The sequence below is a fragment of the Phalacrocorax aristotelis genome, chromosome 3 (genome assembly GCF_949628215.1).
Source record: "Phalacrocorax aristotelis chromosome 3, bGulAri2.1, whole genome shotgun sequence".
NCBI lineage: Eukaryota > Metazoa > Chordata > Aves > Suliformes > Phalacrocoracidae > Phalacrocorax > Phalacrocorax aristotelis.
Window position 1 is genome coordinate 14,276,234 of NC_134278.1, and position 20,529 is coordinate 14,296,762.

The 20,529-nt window shown below is 37.8% G+C and overlaps 1 protein-coding gene across 1 annotated transcript in view; it reads left to right on the forward strand.

Moving 5' to 3' along the window:
• Positions 1 to 20,230, forward strand: part of NBAS (NBAS subunit of NRZ tethering complex) — a 188,265-nt gene extending 168,035 nt beyond the window's left edge. Inside the window, exons 50-52 of the mRNA XM_075086782.1 lie at positions 2,567 to 2,711; positions 9,138 to 9,266; positions 19,457 to 20,230. Of these exons, the coding sequence (XP_074942883.1) occupies positions 2,567 to 2,711; positions 9,138 to 9,266; positions 19,457 to 19,732 (550 nt within the window). The 3' untranslated portion in view covers positions 19,733 to 20,230. The remainder of the gene's footprint in view (positions 1 to 2,566; positions 2,712 to 9,137; positions 9,267 to 19,456) is intronic.
• The last annotated feature ends 299 nt before the right edge of the window (positions 20,231 to 20,529 follow it).

The following is a 20,529-nucleotide window of genomic DNA, read 5'->3' on the forward strand; positions in this document are numbered from 1 at the left end:
TTTATATTTATTTTAAGTATTGATAAGTTGTTTTGGAATTCAAAAAGACCAGCTTTTAGTGCCTCAATACCTTAATTCACCTTTCTTTTTTTAACTTAATCCAAAATTTCCCTCCTTTGATTGTGGAGAAAAAAAAAAAGTTCATGCTGGGCTTTCAAAATAATTACTGTTTTCGTGTTGAGAATAAACTTTTTCTTTTAACCATAGTTGAACTAAGGTAAAATTCAGGAGACAAAACTGAATTCTACCAGTAGGTGTCTGATTTTTGGTAACTGAATTTTGTTTTTATTTAGAGATGGCAGATAGCGGATAATTGTTAATAGATCACACAAGTATTTGAAATAATTATAAAAACCATTTCTCAACACAATTCCATATATGTAAAGTATGTAACTGATACTTAAATAAATAAACCTGCACATGGCAAGCCTTGTGGCCTCTGCTGGTTTTGGCTGAGAAGGGGTTAATTATCCCAACCCACGAGTGAGCGTTACCCTCTGATTCTCTCCCCCATCCACCGGTGGGGGAGTGAGGGAGCGGCTGTGTGGGGCTGAGCTGCCAGCCAAACCACAACATGGCCTTGCATCTTTCGATTATTTTTAACTTCTGTGTTTTGTAGTGTGATTTTTTTGTTTGTTTTCTTTTTCTAATGGGAAATTCTTATAGTTTTTCTTAATGTACTCTGGAGGCAGCAGCTGTAAAAATGGAAATTCGTTACAATTCTCCATGCCTCTAAGCCAGAGATGAATAACATAGCAGGAGCTATCAATTTACCCAGTGGCAAAGATGGAGTTGTGGGGTCGTTTTTTTTTCTTCTCCTAACCTTACTAGGGGTTCATAGATAAAGTGCGTCATGTTCTGCCTGTTGAATAAGCTGCCATCTTTGGGCTCGACCCCTCAGGTTGAAAGGAGAGGAGAGGAGGAGCTCTGCTGTTCCCAGCCAGATTTGTGGCAGCTCTGTGCTCAGTGACTGTGACTGATGGAAAGGCTTAATTAAGTTGTCAGAAGGAATAAAGATGATGACTTCTCTTTAGTTTGCATTCAGAGTTACCTACTCCTAGCCTCTCTGTCTGGTTTTCATGTTAGCATATAACATCAGCTTCATGTGGAGCTGGTTTCATTTGTTTACATTATACTTTTGAAAGTGGCAGATGAGCAGGAGAGAGCTTTTATTTATGAAATAGTAGATATTGGTGGTTGACCTCTTCAGAGTTGTCAGACCTGTTCCTTGGTATATATCAATCCAACAGACTCTCTTAACAGATTCCACTTAGAGTGATACTAATGTGTTACTTTAAACAATTGTTGCTAAATAATATCTTTGAAAAGCAGCACTTTACTACTCCTTCCCACATATGCTGGATAAGTATCTTTTACACTTAATTGTAACACCAATTGTAACACCAACCTGCCAGATTTGGTCTCGCTGTGATTTATATTTTTCTCTTTTTTTCCTTCAAGCTCAAATGAAAAGTTTCTCATATATTTGGGATGCTGATTAATGGCCAAAGAGATTAAATAGGTGATGTTTAAACCTTTTGTGCCTTCCTAAGTTTATGCACAGATGAACATAGTGGTTGTGTTACTGTTGCTTAATATGATCATGATCTAAGCTGTGATTGTGCATGAGTTTAGCCCATTGTAGATGGGAATTGAAATTCATTAACTTAATACGCATTAATAAAATGGCAGCGTGGATGTGCTCTGGTGTTAAACTTCATGCTATCATTTAAAAGCCCTGGTCTGCTACCCATTTCTGTCAGTTCATCCAGTCCTAGAAAATACACCTATCACTAGGAAAAGTAGCCAAGCATCTCCATGACCTAGCAAATAGTGGCTGTAGGCCAAGAAATGTTCCAGCAACAAAACTGTATAGCAAACATTGCCCTTGCCGTCATGTGTGATAAAATTTACTTGTATCTACTGTCTGCCGTCTAAGTGTGACCGTGTAATGGTGACACTGCATGAAGTTCTGCGTGGAATGAGAAGAATATTTTAAATTTGTAAAAGAAATGTAGCTGCAGACAAGTACAGATGCATGTCCTTTCACTCTTGTACCCTGTTTGGGTGGGCTATAAAAAAGTTTATCTTTGTTCATACTTGTTGGACCTGAAAATTAAAATATGAATCTTGGAAATATTTTCTCCACTCAGATGCAAGAGACAGATACTTGAGAAACAGATGCTGTTAGATTGTGGTCAAAGCAAACAAAATTAGCAATGTTGGATTCCTGTTACCCCTACCTCGATACCATGCTTGGGAAATGGGCTGGTGTAAGGCCAGGAGCAGCTGTTCCTATGCTATTCCAATTTGATCAATCTTTATCTGGTTCATGATTCGTCAGGGATTATAACAGTATGTCATAAATCAAAATACTTTAAGCTTTTTTGCATTGAAAGAATGATGGCATCAGGATAGTAACTTGTCTCAAAACTTTTTCCTCTCTCTTTCATGAGATTGTACTTCACAAAAAAGAGGGGAAAAAAACCACAAAAAAACCACCTACAGAAATTGGTGGGGGTGTGTATATTTATATTCTATATACATCTTTGTTTTGTCTGGGCAGATCATGCACAGATGATAATCCCTGGGTGAAACTGGGGACTACAATGCTACAGAGATGCCCACCTGAGGAAAAGGAGAACACAGGAAATGAAATTTTGAAAATCTGCCGTTCTTTGTATGAGACAAAGCACATGCTCCCTGTCGAGGTAAGTTTTAACTTTGGGTATCATGGATATGAGTCTTGTTTTGGGGTCCCAACTACAAGAAAGATGTTGCCATATTGGATCAAGTCCAATGGAGGACTAACAAGATGATGCTGGAGCACAGTAAATGCAGAGAGGCTGAGAGAATTGGGTTCATTGTGTCCTAAGAAGAGATACCTGAGAGAGATCATATTGCTGTCTTTAAAAATGTGGGTGAGGAAACATGTAGAGATGGAGTCAGCCTCTTCTCAGAGATGCTCAGTAATAGGACAAGTTCGTCATCAGAAAAATCTCATTACATACAAGGAAAATGTTTTTCACCATTAAAATAGTGAAACATTAGAAAGGGTGGACACGTAAAAGAGACATGAAGTCTCCATCCTTGGAGGTATTTGGAGCTTGACTGGATCATGTCATGGGCAATTTTATCCTGTTGGATTTGCTTTGAGTAGGGGCTAGTTGGATTAGCTGACCTTTAGAGGTCTGTTCCAGTGTAAATTATTTGTAAAAAGGCTTTTTAATAGTCCATTGTCATTGACGTTAGTATGGCAAAAGCTGTTAATTTAATAATGAGTAATTTTCTCACTAATAAATGCATAAAGATTTAGTAAGGAATCCTTGAAAAATGTGAGGATGATGAAAAAACACAATATACAAGTAATTGCTTTGTAATAATCATGGCATTATGTCCTACTTAACTTTCTATGCATACTTCAATACAAGCATCTCTTAAGTATAAAATTATTAGTGTTTTGTACATAAACATTGTATACTAATGAAAACTGATTCACACAACTTTAGAGTAATCATGTGCATATTCTTAGTAGGCTGATTAATCCCTTATAATCATCTTCATGCAATCAGTCTGTTATAGAAAACAGCTGATGTTAAGACTAAAAGCAGAGTAGAAAAAACACATTCTGTTTGAAATACAGACAGGTGGAGCGTGGGTTTTTTTGTTTTAAACTAGCCAAACAGACTGATTTCGGTCAAGTTCAAAATCTGTGATTCCAGAAGGTGTCCATAAGCTGAAATGATAAATATATTTATTTATTCATTCATTCCACTAAAAATTTTCGTGGAAGGCAGGTCTCCCTATCCCTGGGTCTGCTGTAAGTTTATGTATGTAGCTTTTCTTCACAAGGCATCGAATGGTGAATCATAGCTTGTAAACTCATGATCTTACTCGTGCACAGGAGTAATCAAACTTTGTCAAATTAGGATTTTCTAACTCACCTCAGTGAATCAGGAATACAAATCCTACTGAGCGTCACTGTCATACAGCAGTCAGTTCACCAAGAATGGGTCACAGTTTGCTCAGTTCTCTTAATTGAGTAAACAACTTCTTGAATTCCATAACAATTCCTTATTTATACACAGTTTTGGTATTGGTTGGCAGCTTTGCTTGAAGGTGCCGGCCATTTGTAATGGTACGGGATGTTGGAAGAGCCCTCTGTAGGTGTGAATAAACAGTATGAAGATGTTCTGGTCCTTGAACATAGAATAGGTTTACCAATGTAAAATACCTTTTTTATGACTAGAATGCTGTACAGCAACAGGAGTTACACTAAAATGTGTAACTGTACAGTTACCTACAAACACAGGCTAAGTTGCTTTAAGTTTCTACTTGGGAGAGGGGGGAATGTCATGGATAAATTTAAGTAACTTATTTGTATGCACAGCTACAGCACTTAAGTGCACAAATTAGAGAGTTGAGATCGCGTGGCTGAATAAGATGAAAATCTGATTACTGACAATTAACCTGTTTAGATAACTTCACATTTCAATAAATACACTGATTAAGAAGACAGACCTAGAATGATGGAATTCTAAAAACTGAGAGACCAATTCATCGCCATGAATAACATTTGTCATTCTGAAGTCCAAAGGTTATGATGGAAAAATCATTTAACTTTAAGACATGATGGTCTAGAAGTTAGAAAAACTGTTTCTTCAGATCTAACCACAAAGGTTTCTCTCTTCCTTTATTCCACCTCCTGCTGGTCTTTCTAGTTTTTTACACCAAAGCTCTTTTTTAATGTCTTTTGAGATTTAATTTTTGTATCTGTGTATGAATGTGTGTGTGGGAGGTTATTTGCATTATTCAGCGGATAGATTTTCTTCCATTCCTCTTAGTTGAAATAGGCATTGTTTTATTTGCTTGGAATGCACATGTCTGACATCTCCTGCACTGCCTGATTAAACTCTTGAGAAAGGGGCAAATCCTTCTCCCCACAGTAAGTGTTCAAGTGTGACTCCTCTGAACAGCTCGTGTTTTTCTACCACCCTATGGGTCACGTGTCAGTTACCATAAACACCTAAGTGGGAGAACGCATCTAGTCTCTTATCTGTAACCACCCTGGGGTCCTAGTGGCAGTAGGATGCTTATGTCCTAGAAAAATATAGCAGCCAGTTGGTTTCCTTCTTTCTATTTCTGTAACTAGTTGTTCCCGTTTGTTACACAGGAGTTTACATTGGATGTTTTTCTTCATTTACAGTTGTCTCTGATCATTTTGTTCAGATAATTTTGAATTCAAATGCTGCTCTTTGGTCTGCTTTCAGCCTCTCCAGGCACAATACTGTTTGTACTCATTATCCAGCCCTTCAAGCCATCCATGAAAATACCGAATAATACCGGACCTAAACCAGACTCCTATGAAGTCTATTTTATGTGCCTCACTGGTGAAACAGTGAACCACTAGTAGCTGCGTAACTAGATAGAAGACAAAAGTTATCTTACAAAAGTTTTAGCTAAATCATGGGAAACCAGATTTTGATTTAGGACTTCTTGTCCCTCTCACAGGTAACATCATACTCCCTCTAAGCACAGCCTCTCACTGCAGGCAGGCAGACACTCAAATCCTTCCGAGCGCTTCTTGCAGAAAAACAAGCCACTTGTGTTGCTCCGAGAAGCGCTGTGGGTGGTGGCTTGCTGCTTAGGGTTGGATTTCCAGCTGCTGTCCAGAGCAGCAGTGCAGTCACCTGTGGCAGATGTACGAGGTGTTCGTGCTATCTGGGCAGTCTGCTTGGCAAGTTGTCCAGTCCCTTCCTGTGGGGAAAGGGATGGAGGCCCTCCACGGGTTTGCAGGTTGGACCACACTATCCTACACCTTATTACCCTGGTGCCTCTGACAGTGTTTCATGTCACACTTTCAACGTGTTGCTAAGTTTGAAATATGCTGTAGTGATGGCCTTATTCTTAACTACAGAACCTGTTGCAGGGACCTTTAGGAACATATTTCTGTACAATGTTATTGTTTTTCCCTTGTATGTTTTGATGGTTTTCATGGCCTGATAGGAGTGTCTGATAGGACCACAATACTTTTTGCCTTGCATGCCTGCTTTCTTCTGTGTAGGCAACACAGACTGGATTTCTCTTTTCCAGTCTTCTGTAACCTGTCAGTTCTCAAGGGAGAGGTCCCTTAACTTCATTTATTATTTCTTTAGATGTTTTGGAGTGAATTTGTCAGCCCCAGAAATTTTTTTTAAAAAAATTTGAGACAGAATTTTCAATGCTGAAGTCTCACCTATTATTGTTGCCAACTGTTAATTATTCATTTGACTTCTAATAAGAATTGAAATAAAAAAGGTATTTCACACTTGGCTTTTCTATAGCTTTTTGTTACTGACTCTTTTGTATCAGTATGTCATTAATCATGATGTAGTATCATAAGTGTACCAGGAAAACAGAGGCAGTGCAGTCTTACTTTATAAGAGATATGGAGTGAAAAAGAGTGGATAAGAATTACCCTTCTCCATAAACCACTAGTGAGACTGACGTTAAAATAAAACACCGTTAGTATAGCTGCATTTTTAGAGGACACTGAAAAATGAGAGGCAAAAGAGAGAACCTGCAAAAAGTAGTGCACAGTGAAAATACCTTGCAGTAGAAGACTGAAAGAGCGAGGTGTATTAGCTTATCAGAGATCAAGAGGTGATTGATTTTGTTCTGCAGATATTTTTAGATGGAACAGAGGCTGATAAATCTTCCCTGATTTACAAAGAAAGGCATAACAAGGACCAATTGAGTTTCACTTGTACCATTTCAATTTTTAGCATAATGTATGATATTTTGACAGTAAGTAAAATGAATTGTTGGAATGTATACTTCTCCTTCAAGTGAGATGATGGGTTTTGTAGGTAAGACTGGATATGTTTGCCAGGTCTGTTAGAATCAGGCACAAACTTAATCAAATCATCTGACTGGTACCTATCTGAAATTTAATGACATTTGGCTTCAAAATCTGCTAGTGTAAGATAAACAGAAGTTAATTGGATAGCTAAGCATATTTTTATGGCTCTGTGATGAACAAAGCAGATTGTGTTAGAACATGTCCCATTAGAATGTGTAACCAGTACTAGAGAATAATTGTGAAGCATCTAAGAAGAAAACAAAATGCTGGCATATCATCAGAGTTAAATGTTATTGCTTTGAAAATAGCAATGTTAATATCTGTATTACTGCATTTGCTTGCCGAGAAAGAAAATTTGTCTTTATTTTGAAGTGGCTCACTGAGACAGCAAACTCTGATTCAACATCTGCATCTTTTCTCTCCCTGACCTATTGCTTTAAAAGTGTACAGTACCTAGTTATATTTCCCAGTTTGCGTAGTTTCCTTTTCTTCTCACAACCTCAAAATATGATTTGAGGTTCTTTTAAAGAGCCTTTTTGTAATATGGGTTATTTCTTACGACATTGCTTCTCAGTTTAGTTTTGAGAGGCTTTCAGACAGAAAAAGCAAGCATGGTAAAATTGCTGTTTGTTCAGGTTATGTTCCTTATGACTCTCAGAATTTATTTTTCTGAACGTAAGCTGCATTTATTGCTGTGGGTACACCTTTTCAAGGAAAGGAGACATGTGGTGTGAATCTCTAACTCTGCATTCAGTAAGCTTGTTGGTATGGCAGGCATATTGCTCAAAAGAAATACAATGGAATATGAAATTATCAGAAGTTTAATGAGCTACAACCGATGAGACAAAGCGTAACGTATTTATTTAATCTTCTTATTCCTTGATCCTATATCGTATCCTTCACCAAAACCATCGTCAGCAGCAGTACAGAATACAAGTTTAGAGGAACAAGTCTGCGTAAGAGAACAAGCCTTGCCTCAGTGACTCAGAGCTCAGTGTGATAGACTATATCTTTCTAGGCAGTGTTTCTTAAAGGTATAAGTTTAGAAAAGACTGAACAACAGCAGCCAGAGAGATCCCTGTGCAAAGCAAGGCCCGGTATGTTACAGTTGGAGCATTTAACATCTCTTGGCCTTCAAATAATTTTTAGGCTTTTAGGTTCACAGCTACTAAAACTGTGCTGCTAAAAGTGTATTTACATTTTGGTCATCAAATTGTTGTACTTGTCATTAAGCTTCAAAAGATGTGAAAAATATATGATTTGCATTGTCTCAATATTTAGCTGATAAGCTCCTTCGATAATTGCTCTCTAAATGTTGGAGTGAATCAGAGAGCTCCTCTAAGAGTTGGGTACCATTTTCAAGGTGACTAACACTAAATGCTCCGGGTATTGTATGAAAGTTGTCTTGGAATATGGGACATCCTTGATGGGTCTCTTTGGGAAGTGGCTGTGGCAAATTACCAAAATTCTTCAAAATGACAAAAAGGGAAAGGGAAATTGTAATTTGTTTTACAACATAATTTGTTAGTTGAAATACTTCTTGGTGTATAAATGAATAAATCACTGCAGTCTTGAGTAAAAACAAAACCACAAGTTATGTGTAAGAGATTTTTGTTTGTTTGTTTGTTTTTAACTAAAGGCCAAGGTTAAGATTTGGAAATGCACAGTAGGTTTGTTCATTTTTAAGATATTTCTCTGGCCAGTTTCTTCTTATAGAAGATAGATGATGCTAAATCTGTGCTATGTTATAAAATACGAGAAATTAGGTGAATGAGGGGAAGTTAATTTGCTAGGCTTTAATTGTGTATAAAAATTTGTATAAAACTTGAAAAGATTTTGCAACAGAGCTTTGTAATATTGAACTCTGGTATGTACTGTTATTTCCTTTTTATTCTGTTCCAGTTTTATGATTACATAATTGAGTTACGGAAGAGTCGCAGGTGTCTGTTAGGTTTCTTCCTGTGGTTTGCAGTATTTCAGTAAGCACAAATATATTAGTCCCACAGAGAGCTGTGATTGCTCTATTGTTCTTTCAGTAAAATTCCAGGTTGTAATGGTGATTCCGTACCAGCTTTGTCTTAATATAACCAAGTTTGTACTTACACCACTGTATTCCACGTTTTTTTTTAAATTTGTCCTTTCAGATTTCCAGAGAGTTATTTCCAACAGGGAGTTAATTTGTTTTAAAAGTTTGTTTTCATTTTGCATTTGACACAGAATTTTCATAAATTTTAGTGTGCATGATGATGTTAGTATCTCCAGAGATTTCACTGAATGAGTTTACTTTTGTTTTCAGTGTATAAAAGAATTATGTTGTTTGCTGCTTAACCAGTCCCTCCTGCTGCCATCCCTGAAACTGCTGATAGAAAGCAAAGATCAAGATCTTCATGCTGTGGCACTGGAGCAGATAACAGCTGTTGCTAAGGTATGAGCGGTTGAATTAACCACCTTTCAGATTTTGAGGTAATAAATAGCTCTTTTATCTTCATATAGTAAACAGACTCTGAGACCCTTATCATTATTAAGGTTTTCCACAGCTATTGTGTCCACAGTGAGCAGTAACTCAGGGCTAGTAAGATCTTCTATATATATTTGAGGTGATTAAAACTCATAGCACTTTAAGTTATCTAGTATGCTATTTTAAGTCAAAGTGGTGGAACAGAAACTGTTCTGTTATATAAAGTAGATTGTTATCTCTGTGTTCATATTCTAGCACCTCTGGCATTTTTTAGAGTGATAATAGTATATGAGATGAGTTACCTTGTTCCTGACAAACTTGGCAGTCTGTGCCTATACATGGGGAGAGCTGTTATGCCACTGGTTTTGTAGTAGAAAGGTTAAAATGCAAGATGGCATGTTTGGGGACTTTCATGCAATTCTAAACAGGTTTTATTTGATATTGCAGCAAAGCTTCTGGGGAAAAAAAAAGCCTAAATACTGTCCTTTTTCCTTTGGACAAGAACTGAAAGACATTATTGTTTGTGGTTTGTTTTTTTTTTTGTTATATAAAGTTACATTACTCTTTTTTTTTCTTTTCCTCCTGTGTATTTGGAACACCTAAAAAGATGAAAGCTAGTCTCCTACTCAAAAGCATTGTATTATCTTTTACCTTTTTTTTTTTCTGAAAACTGAGGTGGGTTTACAACTTCTTCAAGCTCTAAATTGAACTTCTGCATGTACAACCTGACTTTCTTGGATTTTCCGTTAGCTATGGTCTACAATCTAGCACTCTACCACAAAAGAGGACAGAGTTATTGGCTCAGACCTTTATATGAAAAGGAACAGCTTTCCTGTCTGGCTGAAAAAACTGCGTTAAAAGTTTCCAGAATTATAATATTTAGGTAGAAAACCCACATCTCCAATATTTCAAAAACGTGCACCATACCTTAGGGAGCGCCTGGTTGTGTATTAGAATGTAAGATAATAACATATGGTAAATTTCCCATATGCTGCTTCAAAATGAAACTGCCCATGAGGAAACAAAAATGGAACTGTGTATTTCTTTTTAAAATAAGCATCCAAAAAACTGAAAAGCTTTAAAAATGTGATTTGTAGGAATACAGATTGAAATGATAACTTTTTTCTAAGACATATAAAGTAGGCAAACATTCCCCTGTTTCTGCAGGGACCTTCTAGGACAGGCCCTCTGCTCTAGTTATATTAATTGCAACAGATTTTTCAGGTTCTTTGGTTGCAACAAATGGTGCAATTCTATCCCCTACTTTCACACCATGCTCTGTTCACTAGGAAGGGTCCTCTGTGTCCTGCTCTTCCCAGGATTCTCCCTTAAGTCTCTCCTTCTCTCACTCTTCCTCATGTGCTGTGTCTTTCCTTCTTATGCTGCACATTGTATTCCAGAAGCTTTCTCTTCTTAGCATCCATTGGATAGCTTGAGAAAGGATTTATCTCCATCCCCTTCAGGAGGACTCCAGAACACAGCGAAGACCGGACAGAGAAGCAGTAGATCTGGAAGCATAGGCTCATTCTCAGATGTTGCTAATTTTGCTTCAAAAAGACTTAGTTGACTTAGTTACCAAAATGGATGAAGCACCAGCTCTTTTAACCTGTTCTCTATGAACATTTTAAATGGTTGCATGGAAGGTGACAGGGCATATGATATGTAATACACATCTGCTTCTATCAAAATTCCAATGACATAGTTAGCATCCAGTATGAATTTGGGGTACGTCCTAGTGAAGTTCGTCATTCTAAGCAAAGAACCACAAGTTTTTATGAAGAGGTTCCTATTCCCTTTTCTTTATACAAATAAAAATAAATTTTCTGAGTTTTGCATAAAAAGTAATTTTATAAATATTAACCACCAAAGCAGTAGTAGGTTATCTTCAGTATATTGATAGTTTTCTTTCACCACCTGCAATTTTAGATTTTGTGTCTGCAAAGCAAAGGGTTTTTGTAACTGTTTTTAAGCAAGAACTCATGGAAAAGCAATCAGGGATCTGATCTATGCATGCACTTTCTCATCTATATGTTCTTGTTAACCTTTTAAAATTGACGCTTTTGTTAACAGATGAAAGCTGCTGTGTAAGTGACTAGCTCTGAAGCTTGCCAGCAGGAATTTGTGTCCCAGTACATTTTATTTAACTATTTTTAAAGCGCAGTGCTGTGCAGTACCACTTTCTGAATGGCTGCTAATTGTATTGCTCTCTTAACTGGCCTTTTCTTCCTAGTGTGCTATGGCTTTCAATTTTCTACACTCTAGGATAATTACATTATATTGAAGATTTAGGGCCAGGAAGCATATTACCTTCTTACTAGTATAAAGCACTTTGTATACCTGTGCATGCCTAAAATAATATTCTTTTCGGCCTTCTTATGCAGGAGGCAGCTTGATAAGCTGTTTCTAATTTTTCCTTCTAAATTCAGTATTCATTTCAGCACATAGCTCTGTAAGAGTGCTGCATAACCTAGAATTTTCAAAGTATTTAGCTTTGGTCTAATGTTTCGTCTTAAGTCAATGAAAAATTAACTATTGACTTCATTACATCAGACATAGAGTTTATCCAGTACCTTGAATGTGACATTCCACTGTCAGTGTTAGAAAAGCAACTAGTACAGAAGAGTGCCATGCTAAATTTAAAAGCTATTCTTATATTATTTGAAAAGTATCTCTTACTCCTCATTTTATATGCATCTCTTATGGTTACAGTAGTTGGTGTTGTACTAAAAGGCCATATAATGTTTAGCCGCATCAGTGTTGTTTATTCAGTATAATTTTGTATCCATACTTTTTGCTTTTTAAAAACAGTATTCAGACTGTTAATGCTTTTCGTAGAATTCTTAATGAATTTTTCATAGGAAGCCCATTTCTGCTTACATTAAACAGGAAAAGCACAAATAACATCTGGCAAAGGGAAATCATAGCTATTGATTCTCTGACATAGTGCTAACACAGCTCACAAACATGGCTGAGAGAAAAATACAGCACTTGCTTGCCGATACGATGTATTAGTTAGCTGTTTGTTGTATGTTGCTGACAGCTTTATGGATGTTTACAGTTAAGGATGATGCTGAAGTGCTGATACTACGAATTATATAGCTTTTGCCTGTAATAAAACAACCAAGATTTTGTGTAAGCTTTTTTGAAATTGCAGACCACTCTTTTTATTGTGCATCTTTTTAGAAACTGCCACTTGTCTTTTTTGGATAACAGAAATAACCATCCTTCCTCTGTGTTTTGTGGTATATGAATAATTTTAAAAATCAGTTTACTTAAATAAGGTTATTACTGCCAGTAGGGCTCAGGGTTTGCCCTTAAGAGTCAGATTGTTTTTGAGAATGGTTTCAGTGTTGTCTGGTTCCTTGGTTATCTCTCAAAGATTAAGACTGATTTTTATACTACTGACAGAGCAAGTCAATATTGTATTATGTATTGGTAGTTACATTGTTTAAACAGCCAACAAATGGGAGTTAATATAATCAGTGCAAACACTTCTTCAACCAAGGCTTTAATAGAAAATAGAACTAGAAAATGTTTTTAGTTAATCTAAAATAGTATCTTAGCTCAGTTTACACACTGTACTTTCAGTGATGAAGCACTGAGACTACCGTTGCAACATGATTTATTGAAAAATGTGATATGAAAAATCATAAAGAATGTGTGAAATAATGGAATTTCCTGTAGTCTCCAGTGTCTTATGCCATCTATGGCTACTCACTTGGTGCAGTTTACCTTATGAAAGAAATCTTGTTAAATTATGTGTATATAAGCTAACGGTGATTATGGTAAGGTACCTCTCTCTAGTTCAGTTTTCTAGGATTTTTTAATATCACTTTGTTTTCTTCTCCCCTTATTTATTTGTCCTATAGCTACAGACTCCATTCAAGAATAAAATGAAAAGCATTTTTACCTCTAGTAGTAGTGGAGAGCTGGTACCATGGGGAGTAGCAGGTTCAGTTCTTTTTCTGCTGTTACATCAGCAGCAGCTCTTATCTTTCCATTAGTATCCATATTTCATAATGCATGGATTTTATAATGCGTAAGTTATGGATGAAGTATTGCCTATTGCTAATACCAGAATCTCTAGACACCTGCACAAACAGTGCTGACAAAGAACTGCCCAGACCCTGACTTGCCCTTTAGTTAGGCAAAAGATACCACCTGACCTGCTCTTGCTTATTTGAAATTCTCTCTAGAGATTTTTTTTTCCAGATACACTGCATCATAGCAGGCACAGGTACAGTGTCCATGTAAGCTGTATTAGGAACCAGAAAAATTACTGGATGCTGATGTAGGATGTGTCCTTGGTCTTGGAGAGTGGTTCCACAAAATCTTGCATTCATGGTTGCATGAATTTTTGGAGACCTCAGTGATTTATCAGTAAAGCCTTCTAGATGCCTCAAGCTCCTCTTCTGAGTACGTCAGAAGAGGTGCCACCTGTGACAAAGCTGATCTTCACCCACCTAATTCACACACAAGCTTTCTCAAAACTTGCAGGCTCTGCTTGCGCAGGGGACCCTGCTGCCTCTGTAGAGTTGAGTGCCTCAAGCCTGAGCCCATTTGCAGTTCATAACATTAGTCTGCTGATGGCAAAGCCTCAGGCAGGCATGCTTAACCCTTACTAATTATGCACTGACAGAGCCAAGTTCAGCGTAAGACACATTGCCATTCTGATTCAGAAATACAGCGTTCAGCATAGGGGTGAAGACAGGTGGTACAACTGCTTCATGTTTGGATCATTTGCCAAGGGCGCTAGGGAAACAGCTTGAACCCCACGTCCTCTCTAAGAACAGCACTTAGTAGTGTGGGATAAGGCTGCTATGCATCCTGTTGAAGATGTGCAGAAAGAGTTCAGGACTCATGGAGACAGAGAGAAGTGGGTCCTCACTTCTGTAGCTGTTGAGGGGAACCTTGCTAAGATGTGGTTTTCCATCTGTAGATGCAGATCCGTTTATAAATTCTGCATTAAACAGCCCTGTTTGAAGCAGAGTGCTGTAGCACTGCTTCAGTGGAAATTGAGTGCATCTGTTGCAATTCTGTTTCTATTCTGTGTCACTTTCTAGATGACTATGCATGTCTTCAGCAGGGAGAGGTATTGATCGTTAAAGTCTAAAGGAGTGAGCTTGTCATCAGAGATACCACTTGAATCCCTACATTATGAAAGTAGATTTCAGCCAATGCCTAAATAGGTATGTAAGTCAAAGAAAGAAAAGTCAGGATTTCCTCTCCTTAGCATAATTATCCCCCTTAGTTCTTTTACTTCTACGTGTGCACATTGTATGTGGGCACCAAACTAAATCTGCACTGTCAAATCCTACTAAAGGAGAGATGGATATGAAAAAGTGTCCTCCCATTTAACCCTTCTAGAAGTAACAGGTTTTACACTCATGAAAAATTTAGCACCCTCAAGATGGAAGTCTAGATAGGCATAATGTTTTTCTCCATCATTTATACTCTGAGTTTGTCATTATTCCGGTTTATAGTGTATTCACATGTTCACACAATATGGAAAGTGGTTGTGTATTCATTTGTGCTTTAATGCTTGTTCTAATTTAATTTTGAAGAGATGTAGTCTTAAGGTACACTTACACTGATTTAATTTTTAAAAATCTTACAGCTTATACGCTGAACAGCAATGCTTAAATGAAACTTAGTCTTAATTATGGTTTTGAAATATACATTAATTTAATAGAATAGAATAGACTATTTCAGTTGGAAGGGACCTACAATGATCATCTAGTCCAACTGCCTGACAAATTCAGGGCTGACCAGAAGTTAACGCATGTTATCAAGGGCATTTCCAAGTGCCTCTTAAACACTGACAGGCTTGGGGCATCAACCGCCTCTCCAGGAAGCCTGTTCCAGTGTTTGACCACCCTCTCTGTAAAAAAAAAAAAATACTTCGTAATACCCAGTCTGAACCTCCCCTGGCACAGCTTTGAACCATTCCCATGTGTCCTCTCACTGGATCCCAGGGAGAAGGGATCAGCACCTCCCTCTCCACTTCCCCTCCTCAGGAGGCTGCAGAGAGCGATGAGGTCCCCCTCAGCCTCCTTTTCTCCAAACTAGACAAGCCCAAAGTCCTCAAGGTGCTCCTCATAGGACATCCCTTCCAGCCCTTTCACCAGCTTTGTTGCCCCTGTCTGGTTGTATTCCAGGTCCTTCACATCCTTCTTAAACTGTGGGGTCCAGAACTCCCCACAGTACTCCAGGTGAGGCTGCACCATTGCTGATTACAGCAGGGTAACCACCTCTTTTGACCAGCTGGTTATGCTGTGTGTGATGCACCCCAGGGTTTGGTTTGCCCTCTTGGCTGCCAGGGCACACTGCTGACCCATATTGACCCTGTTGTCAATAAAGCACCCCCAGATCCCTTTCTGCAGAGCCGCTCTCTCCCAGTTTATACTTGTGCCTGGCATTACACTATCCCAGGTGCAGAACGCAGCATTTGGACTTGTCAAATTTCATTCCATTGATGATCGCCCAGTGCTCCCATCTATATAGATATCTCTGCAAGGCCTCCTGTGTCTTGAGAGAGTCAACAGCATCTCCCAGTTTGGTATCACCAGCAAACTTGCTAATGGTGCATTCAACTCCTGCATCCAGATCACTGATATACACTGGACAGAACTGGTCCTAGAATTGAGCCCTGAGGAACACCACTGGTGACCAGTTGCCAGCCAGATGTAGCCCTGTTATTGACAATCTGCATAGCTGTTGGTAAGGAATTTCTGTGGTGCATTTGTTTTTATTTAAACTAATGACTCCTCCTTCATATGCAATTGGTACCCAAAATGCTGGCATGATCTGGAGTTGCAAAACTGATAAATAGTTAATCATCTTTCTCAGCTGCCTATTTTTATACAGGTCACTCATTAAACCTTGGCTTCTCTGTGTTCTTCCCACACCTGTCAGACTCTGCTTAGATTTAAAAGGGAGTTGCAGAATAGATCGTAGCCTTAGCTGTGTGAAATGCATTCACACGGTCTGGTTGCTGTCTTGTGTCTCCATCTAGTTGCCTGGAGACAATTATATTACAAAGGTTTCCTCTTTCTGACCAGGTTTTCAGACAGCCTTGAAGTCAGAAAATGTGAAACGTTAATCAGTTTAAACCTACTGGTCTATCTGAGTTTAAGGATGCGCTGTCAGACACAGCCAAGAGCCTTTTGTGTGCTCTTTTGTATGTGTAAAGACACAATGATCTCGTTTATGCATAAATACAGACAGGTTGCTCTGCTTCTGTGTTGCATGTGGGCATCTTCATCCCCATAGTACAGCTCAGATGTTTAATGGGTTTAGGGTAGAAAAGACCTTCTCCTTTCAGCCTTCTCTCTCCAGTTTGTAGGTTTTTGTCATACAGAAACGCACTGATCTATAGAACTTTTCACTAACTGAATAATAGCCTAAAAAACTAACTTAAATCAGATTTCCCATCTGCTGTTAATCTTATTCCTGTAATTACTGTTTGCATTTTATGTTCACAAAATCAAACACTGAAGCCCTGTGTAAAGTTACATCCTACATACAGGTCAAGAATAGAGCACACGGAGCTCGGAGGTGGGTCAGAATATCCCTCCAGCCTCCCATGTCAGAAAAGATGAGAGCTGTTTGGATAATGGCTTAGTATGCTACAAGATGCCAACACTAGGAATTTTATTTCATGATCAACCTGTCTTCAACTGGAAAACATGTCAGTAATTAACATATGACAATTTAGAGAAATTATTAAATGATTAAGACTTAAAGTGGCCACTTAGAGATTGGACATCCCTACCATTCTTAGAACTGTTTTGTAAACTGGACCTATAACTGCTACATACTATTGCATTAGCTTTGTAATCCATGAGAGGTGTATATAATTAATTGTAAAAATTCTGAAAGACTTGGAGGAAATCAATCTTATTTTTAAGATTTAAGTGGAAAGAAAACCACAAATATCTAAGTGAAGTAATGGAAGAAGTAGCATGAGGGTGAAACAGCAAACTCTCTTCCTGGTCAACATGCTAAAGACATTCTGTTTTTCTGGAAAGCTGCTGAAGTTCCAAAGGAAGTGAAAATAGCAAATTTGAAGTAATGATCCTATGTTATTAATGGTAAATTGAAGATGATAAAAAGAGGTATAATAGCTTTCCATGCTACAGTGTTTCATGTTTTGTCTTTTTCCTTTTTTAATTATAAGTTTTATATCTTTTCCAAAATAGAGCAAGAAATTACTATTTCTTTTGCTCATCACATACATGTTTTCAGTCATCATGCTGACTTTTCAGCTCTTTCACAGAAGTGAAACTAACATTTTTAGTCTGAAATTATTTAGATATAATCTTCTAGATACGGTTCTTCTAAAAGAACTTATTGCTGCTTCAAAGGAAGTTCTTTCTCCTGAAGCTAATTGCAGATTTCTCATCCACCTCAATGCAAGGAGTTATCTGGTAGTTCCTCATGAACTATCTGTGTTCCTCTACATGCAAATGTAATACTGATTCCTCCAAATAAGATGCCAAACCTTGGGAGTCTTGCAATTTCATGCATTCAAGAGAAAATTATGTACTTGTTCGTATTTATGCTTTGAGGATCCTGTTTCTGGTTTGACTACCTGTATAGGGACACTGGAGAGAGTAGTCCTCCACAGTAGATGGTCCCTGTTAAATCGTGTGCATGATCTCTCACAGTGTATGTGTCTGAGTAGGTAAGATTTTCTTTTACAAGTACATTTGGGTTTCTGGACTAATAGATCATACTTCTGTTCAGTCTTTCTGGAAAAAAATAATTACAAAAAACCCCACAACTGCAAATTGACTCTGTTGCACGTTACTAAGAAATGGTTGTGTAAACTTCGTGGGACAGAGAATTGGGTTATAAGCGAGAAGTGCCTGTTGCAGCGTGTTTATGTTGCCAACGGTGGGGCAAGGGGGTGGGTGCAGCCCGTTGCTTATCAACAAGAGGAAGCAAAGCTCTGCACTGTTTTAGCTTGAACTAGAACAGAGAGACAAGGAAACTTTAGATGCTGTTCTGAAATAAATCCGGGTTAAAAGTTTTGTGATGCTAATTAGATCCAAAATTGCTTAATTTTAACTGTCAAGTGTCAGTGGCAAATGTCCCAGTATGCAGTAGTCATGTTCTGTGGTCCTGTGCAGCAGTTGAATTGGTCTTCAAGGGTACCAAATCGCTGGTACTTGCTGGTACCCTGGTACCAACCATGTAAGATAGTACATCGTTTTTACAGAAAATGGAGCAGAGGCTAACCAGACAGATGATTTTTTTTTTTGTTTAACTGAGAGGTGGTTTTGTAAATGTAGCATAATTTGATTAGTTTATTTGCAACTTGATAAGATGCAGTCATTGAAAACTGACTATTGTCTACCCCTCCTTCGGCCAATTTTTTGGTTATATGTATTTGTTTTATTGCACTTCTTGAAGTGGTAAGACACCTAAGCTGATTAAAACAACACTGCATTTCAAGGAACCTAAGCAAGACATGTCAAAATTAACTGAAATAGAATTTAAGTTATTCTGTAATGTTATTTGTAAAGCTATAGACAAGATTTTCAGGAGAATATCTGCTCTCATGTATCAAGTAACCAGATTTTTCTGGGGCAACCATGGTGTCTCACAGAGGTAGCAACTCTGTGCTCCAAATCTTTTAAAATATAAATTGTGTTCTGCAAATCTCATCCTTGCTGTGAGTGCTGAAACTCTCGAAAATCTGGTTGAGTCTTTGAATGTTGCTTATCATAATAATATGTGGGATGTAACATATTATATTAATATAAACTGACCAAAACTTAATATGTTTGGCTCTGACCTTTCTCAGGGTGTCATTCCTGGTATGGAGGTAAATGGTGCAGTCTGTTCTGTACTGGGGCTGAGAAGCTGTGAAAAGTCTATAAAGCTGTTCATATAATCCTAGCCAGGTTGTTAAGCATCCTTGTTCATGAACTGCATGCAAGTCAAAAATTTATATTAATGTGACCGAGACTGTTAGACATGCCTTTACATATTCTGAGATACGCAGGGTATGTATCCCTGTTAATCCATACAGAGTACACATCTCACTTTCAAGGTCGTGCTATGCAGTTAGAACAGTCATGGCATGTTCTAGTTTACGGATATATCTGGTAATTAATTTTTAATTACTTCAGATTTTTCTTTCTTTGTAGGTTGATGATTCCAGTTGTGACGATGAAGTGCTTTCCTTGCTTCTCAACGCCAAGTTAGTGGTGAAGTGCGTATCTACTGCCTTCTATCCTCGCCTCATAGACCACTTACTGGCTAACCAGGGAGAAGGAGGCTGGGATGTAGAGGAAATAGCAAAACAACTTAAAGAAGCAGGGTTCAGCGCGGAGGCTGGGTGCCTCTTGATGTCTCATCGAGGGACTCATCCTGCACTCAGGACTTTTACTACTGCCCTCCAGGCTATTCAGCATTGGATCTAAAAATGTTGGATTTATGCAGTTGTCTGCCTTTTTGCTGGAGATCCTTACACAAAAGGGAGAAATCATTGTTCTAGTGAAGTAACAAAGTTAGCTATTGCCTATGTTTTCTACAAAATACAAACAGCACACTTACAGTGAATTCCCATATACTTCTAATCACTTAAAAAATTATTGGTGCAGACCATATTGTTCTGTTATGTGACTAGCAAAGCATTGAATCTGATAATCCTTTTCAGATCAGAGAAAGTGTAAAATGATTACCCTCTGTGACATCTGAAACGTCAGTAAGCTGGCAGGTTATATACAATTTGTCTTAATTTCTGTAAGTAATTTACTCTCGTCATTATGTAAAACTGATGTAAAATATAATTAAAAAGATATATGGAAGAAAATCACAATGAAGAGTAATATCTGAGAATTTCAAAACGTTGAAATTTGGTATTGTGCAGTGTTGTTACCATGGCTTTTGTTTGCATTAAGTAAAATATTTTGCATTTATTGTAGTCTCTTTTTTTCCTCCTTGTAGACAGATATTCTTTCTTCAGACACTTTTTCTGAAATTCCCCTCTCTCCTCAGTGATATTTATTCATAAGGAGAAGCTGAACTTCTTTGTGCTTGCGGACAGTTCTTACCTTTGAGGTATTTTTGTCCACAATTTGGGAAGCCCCATCTCATGTGAATGTTTCCAAATGAATTTCTGTCTTAGTAAGGAGAAGTATTTCTGATTGTTTTCTCTGTGTTTTTTTAACAAGGGGACTGTCTTTTTATTACACTGCATTACCAGAAGGTTTTGATG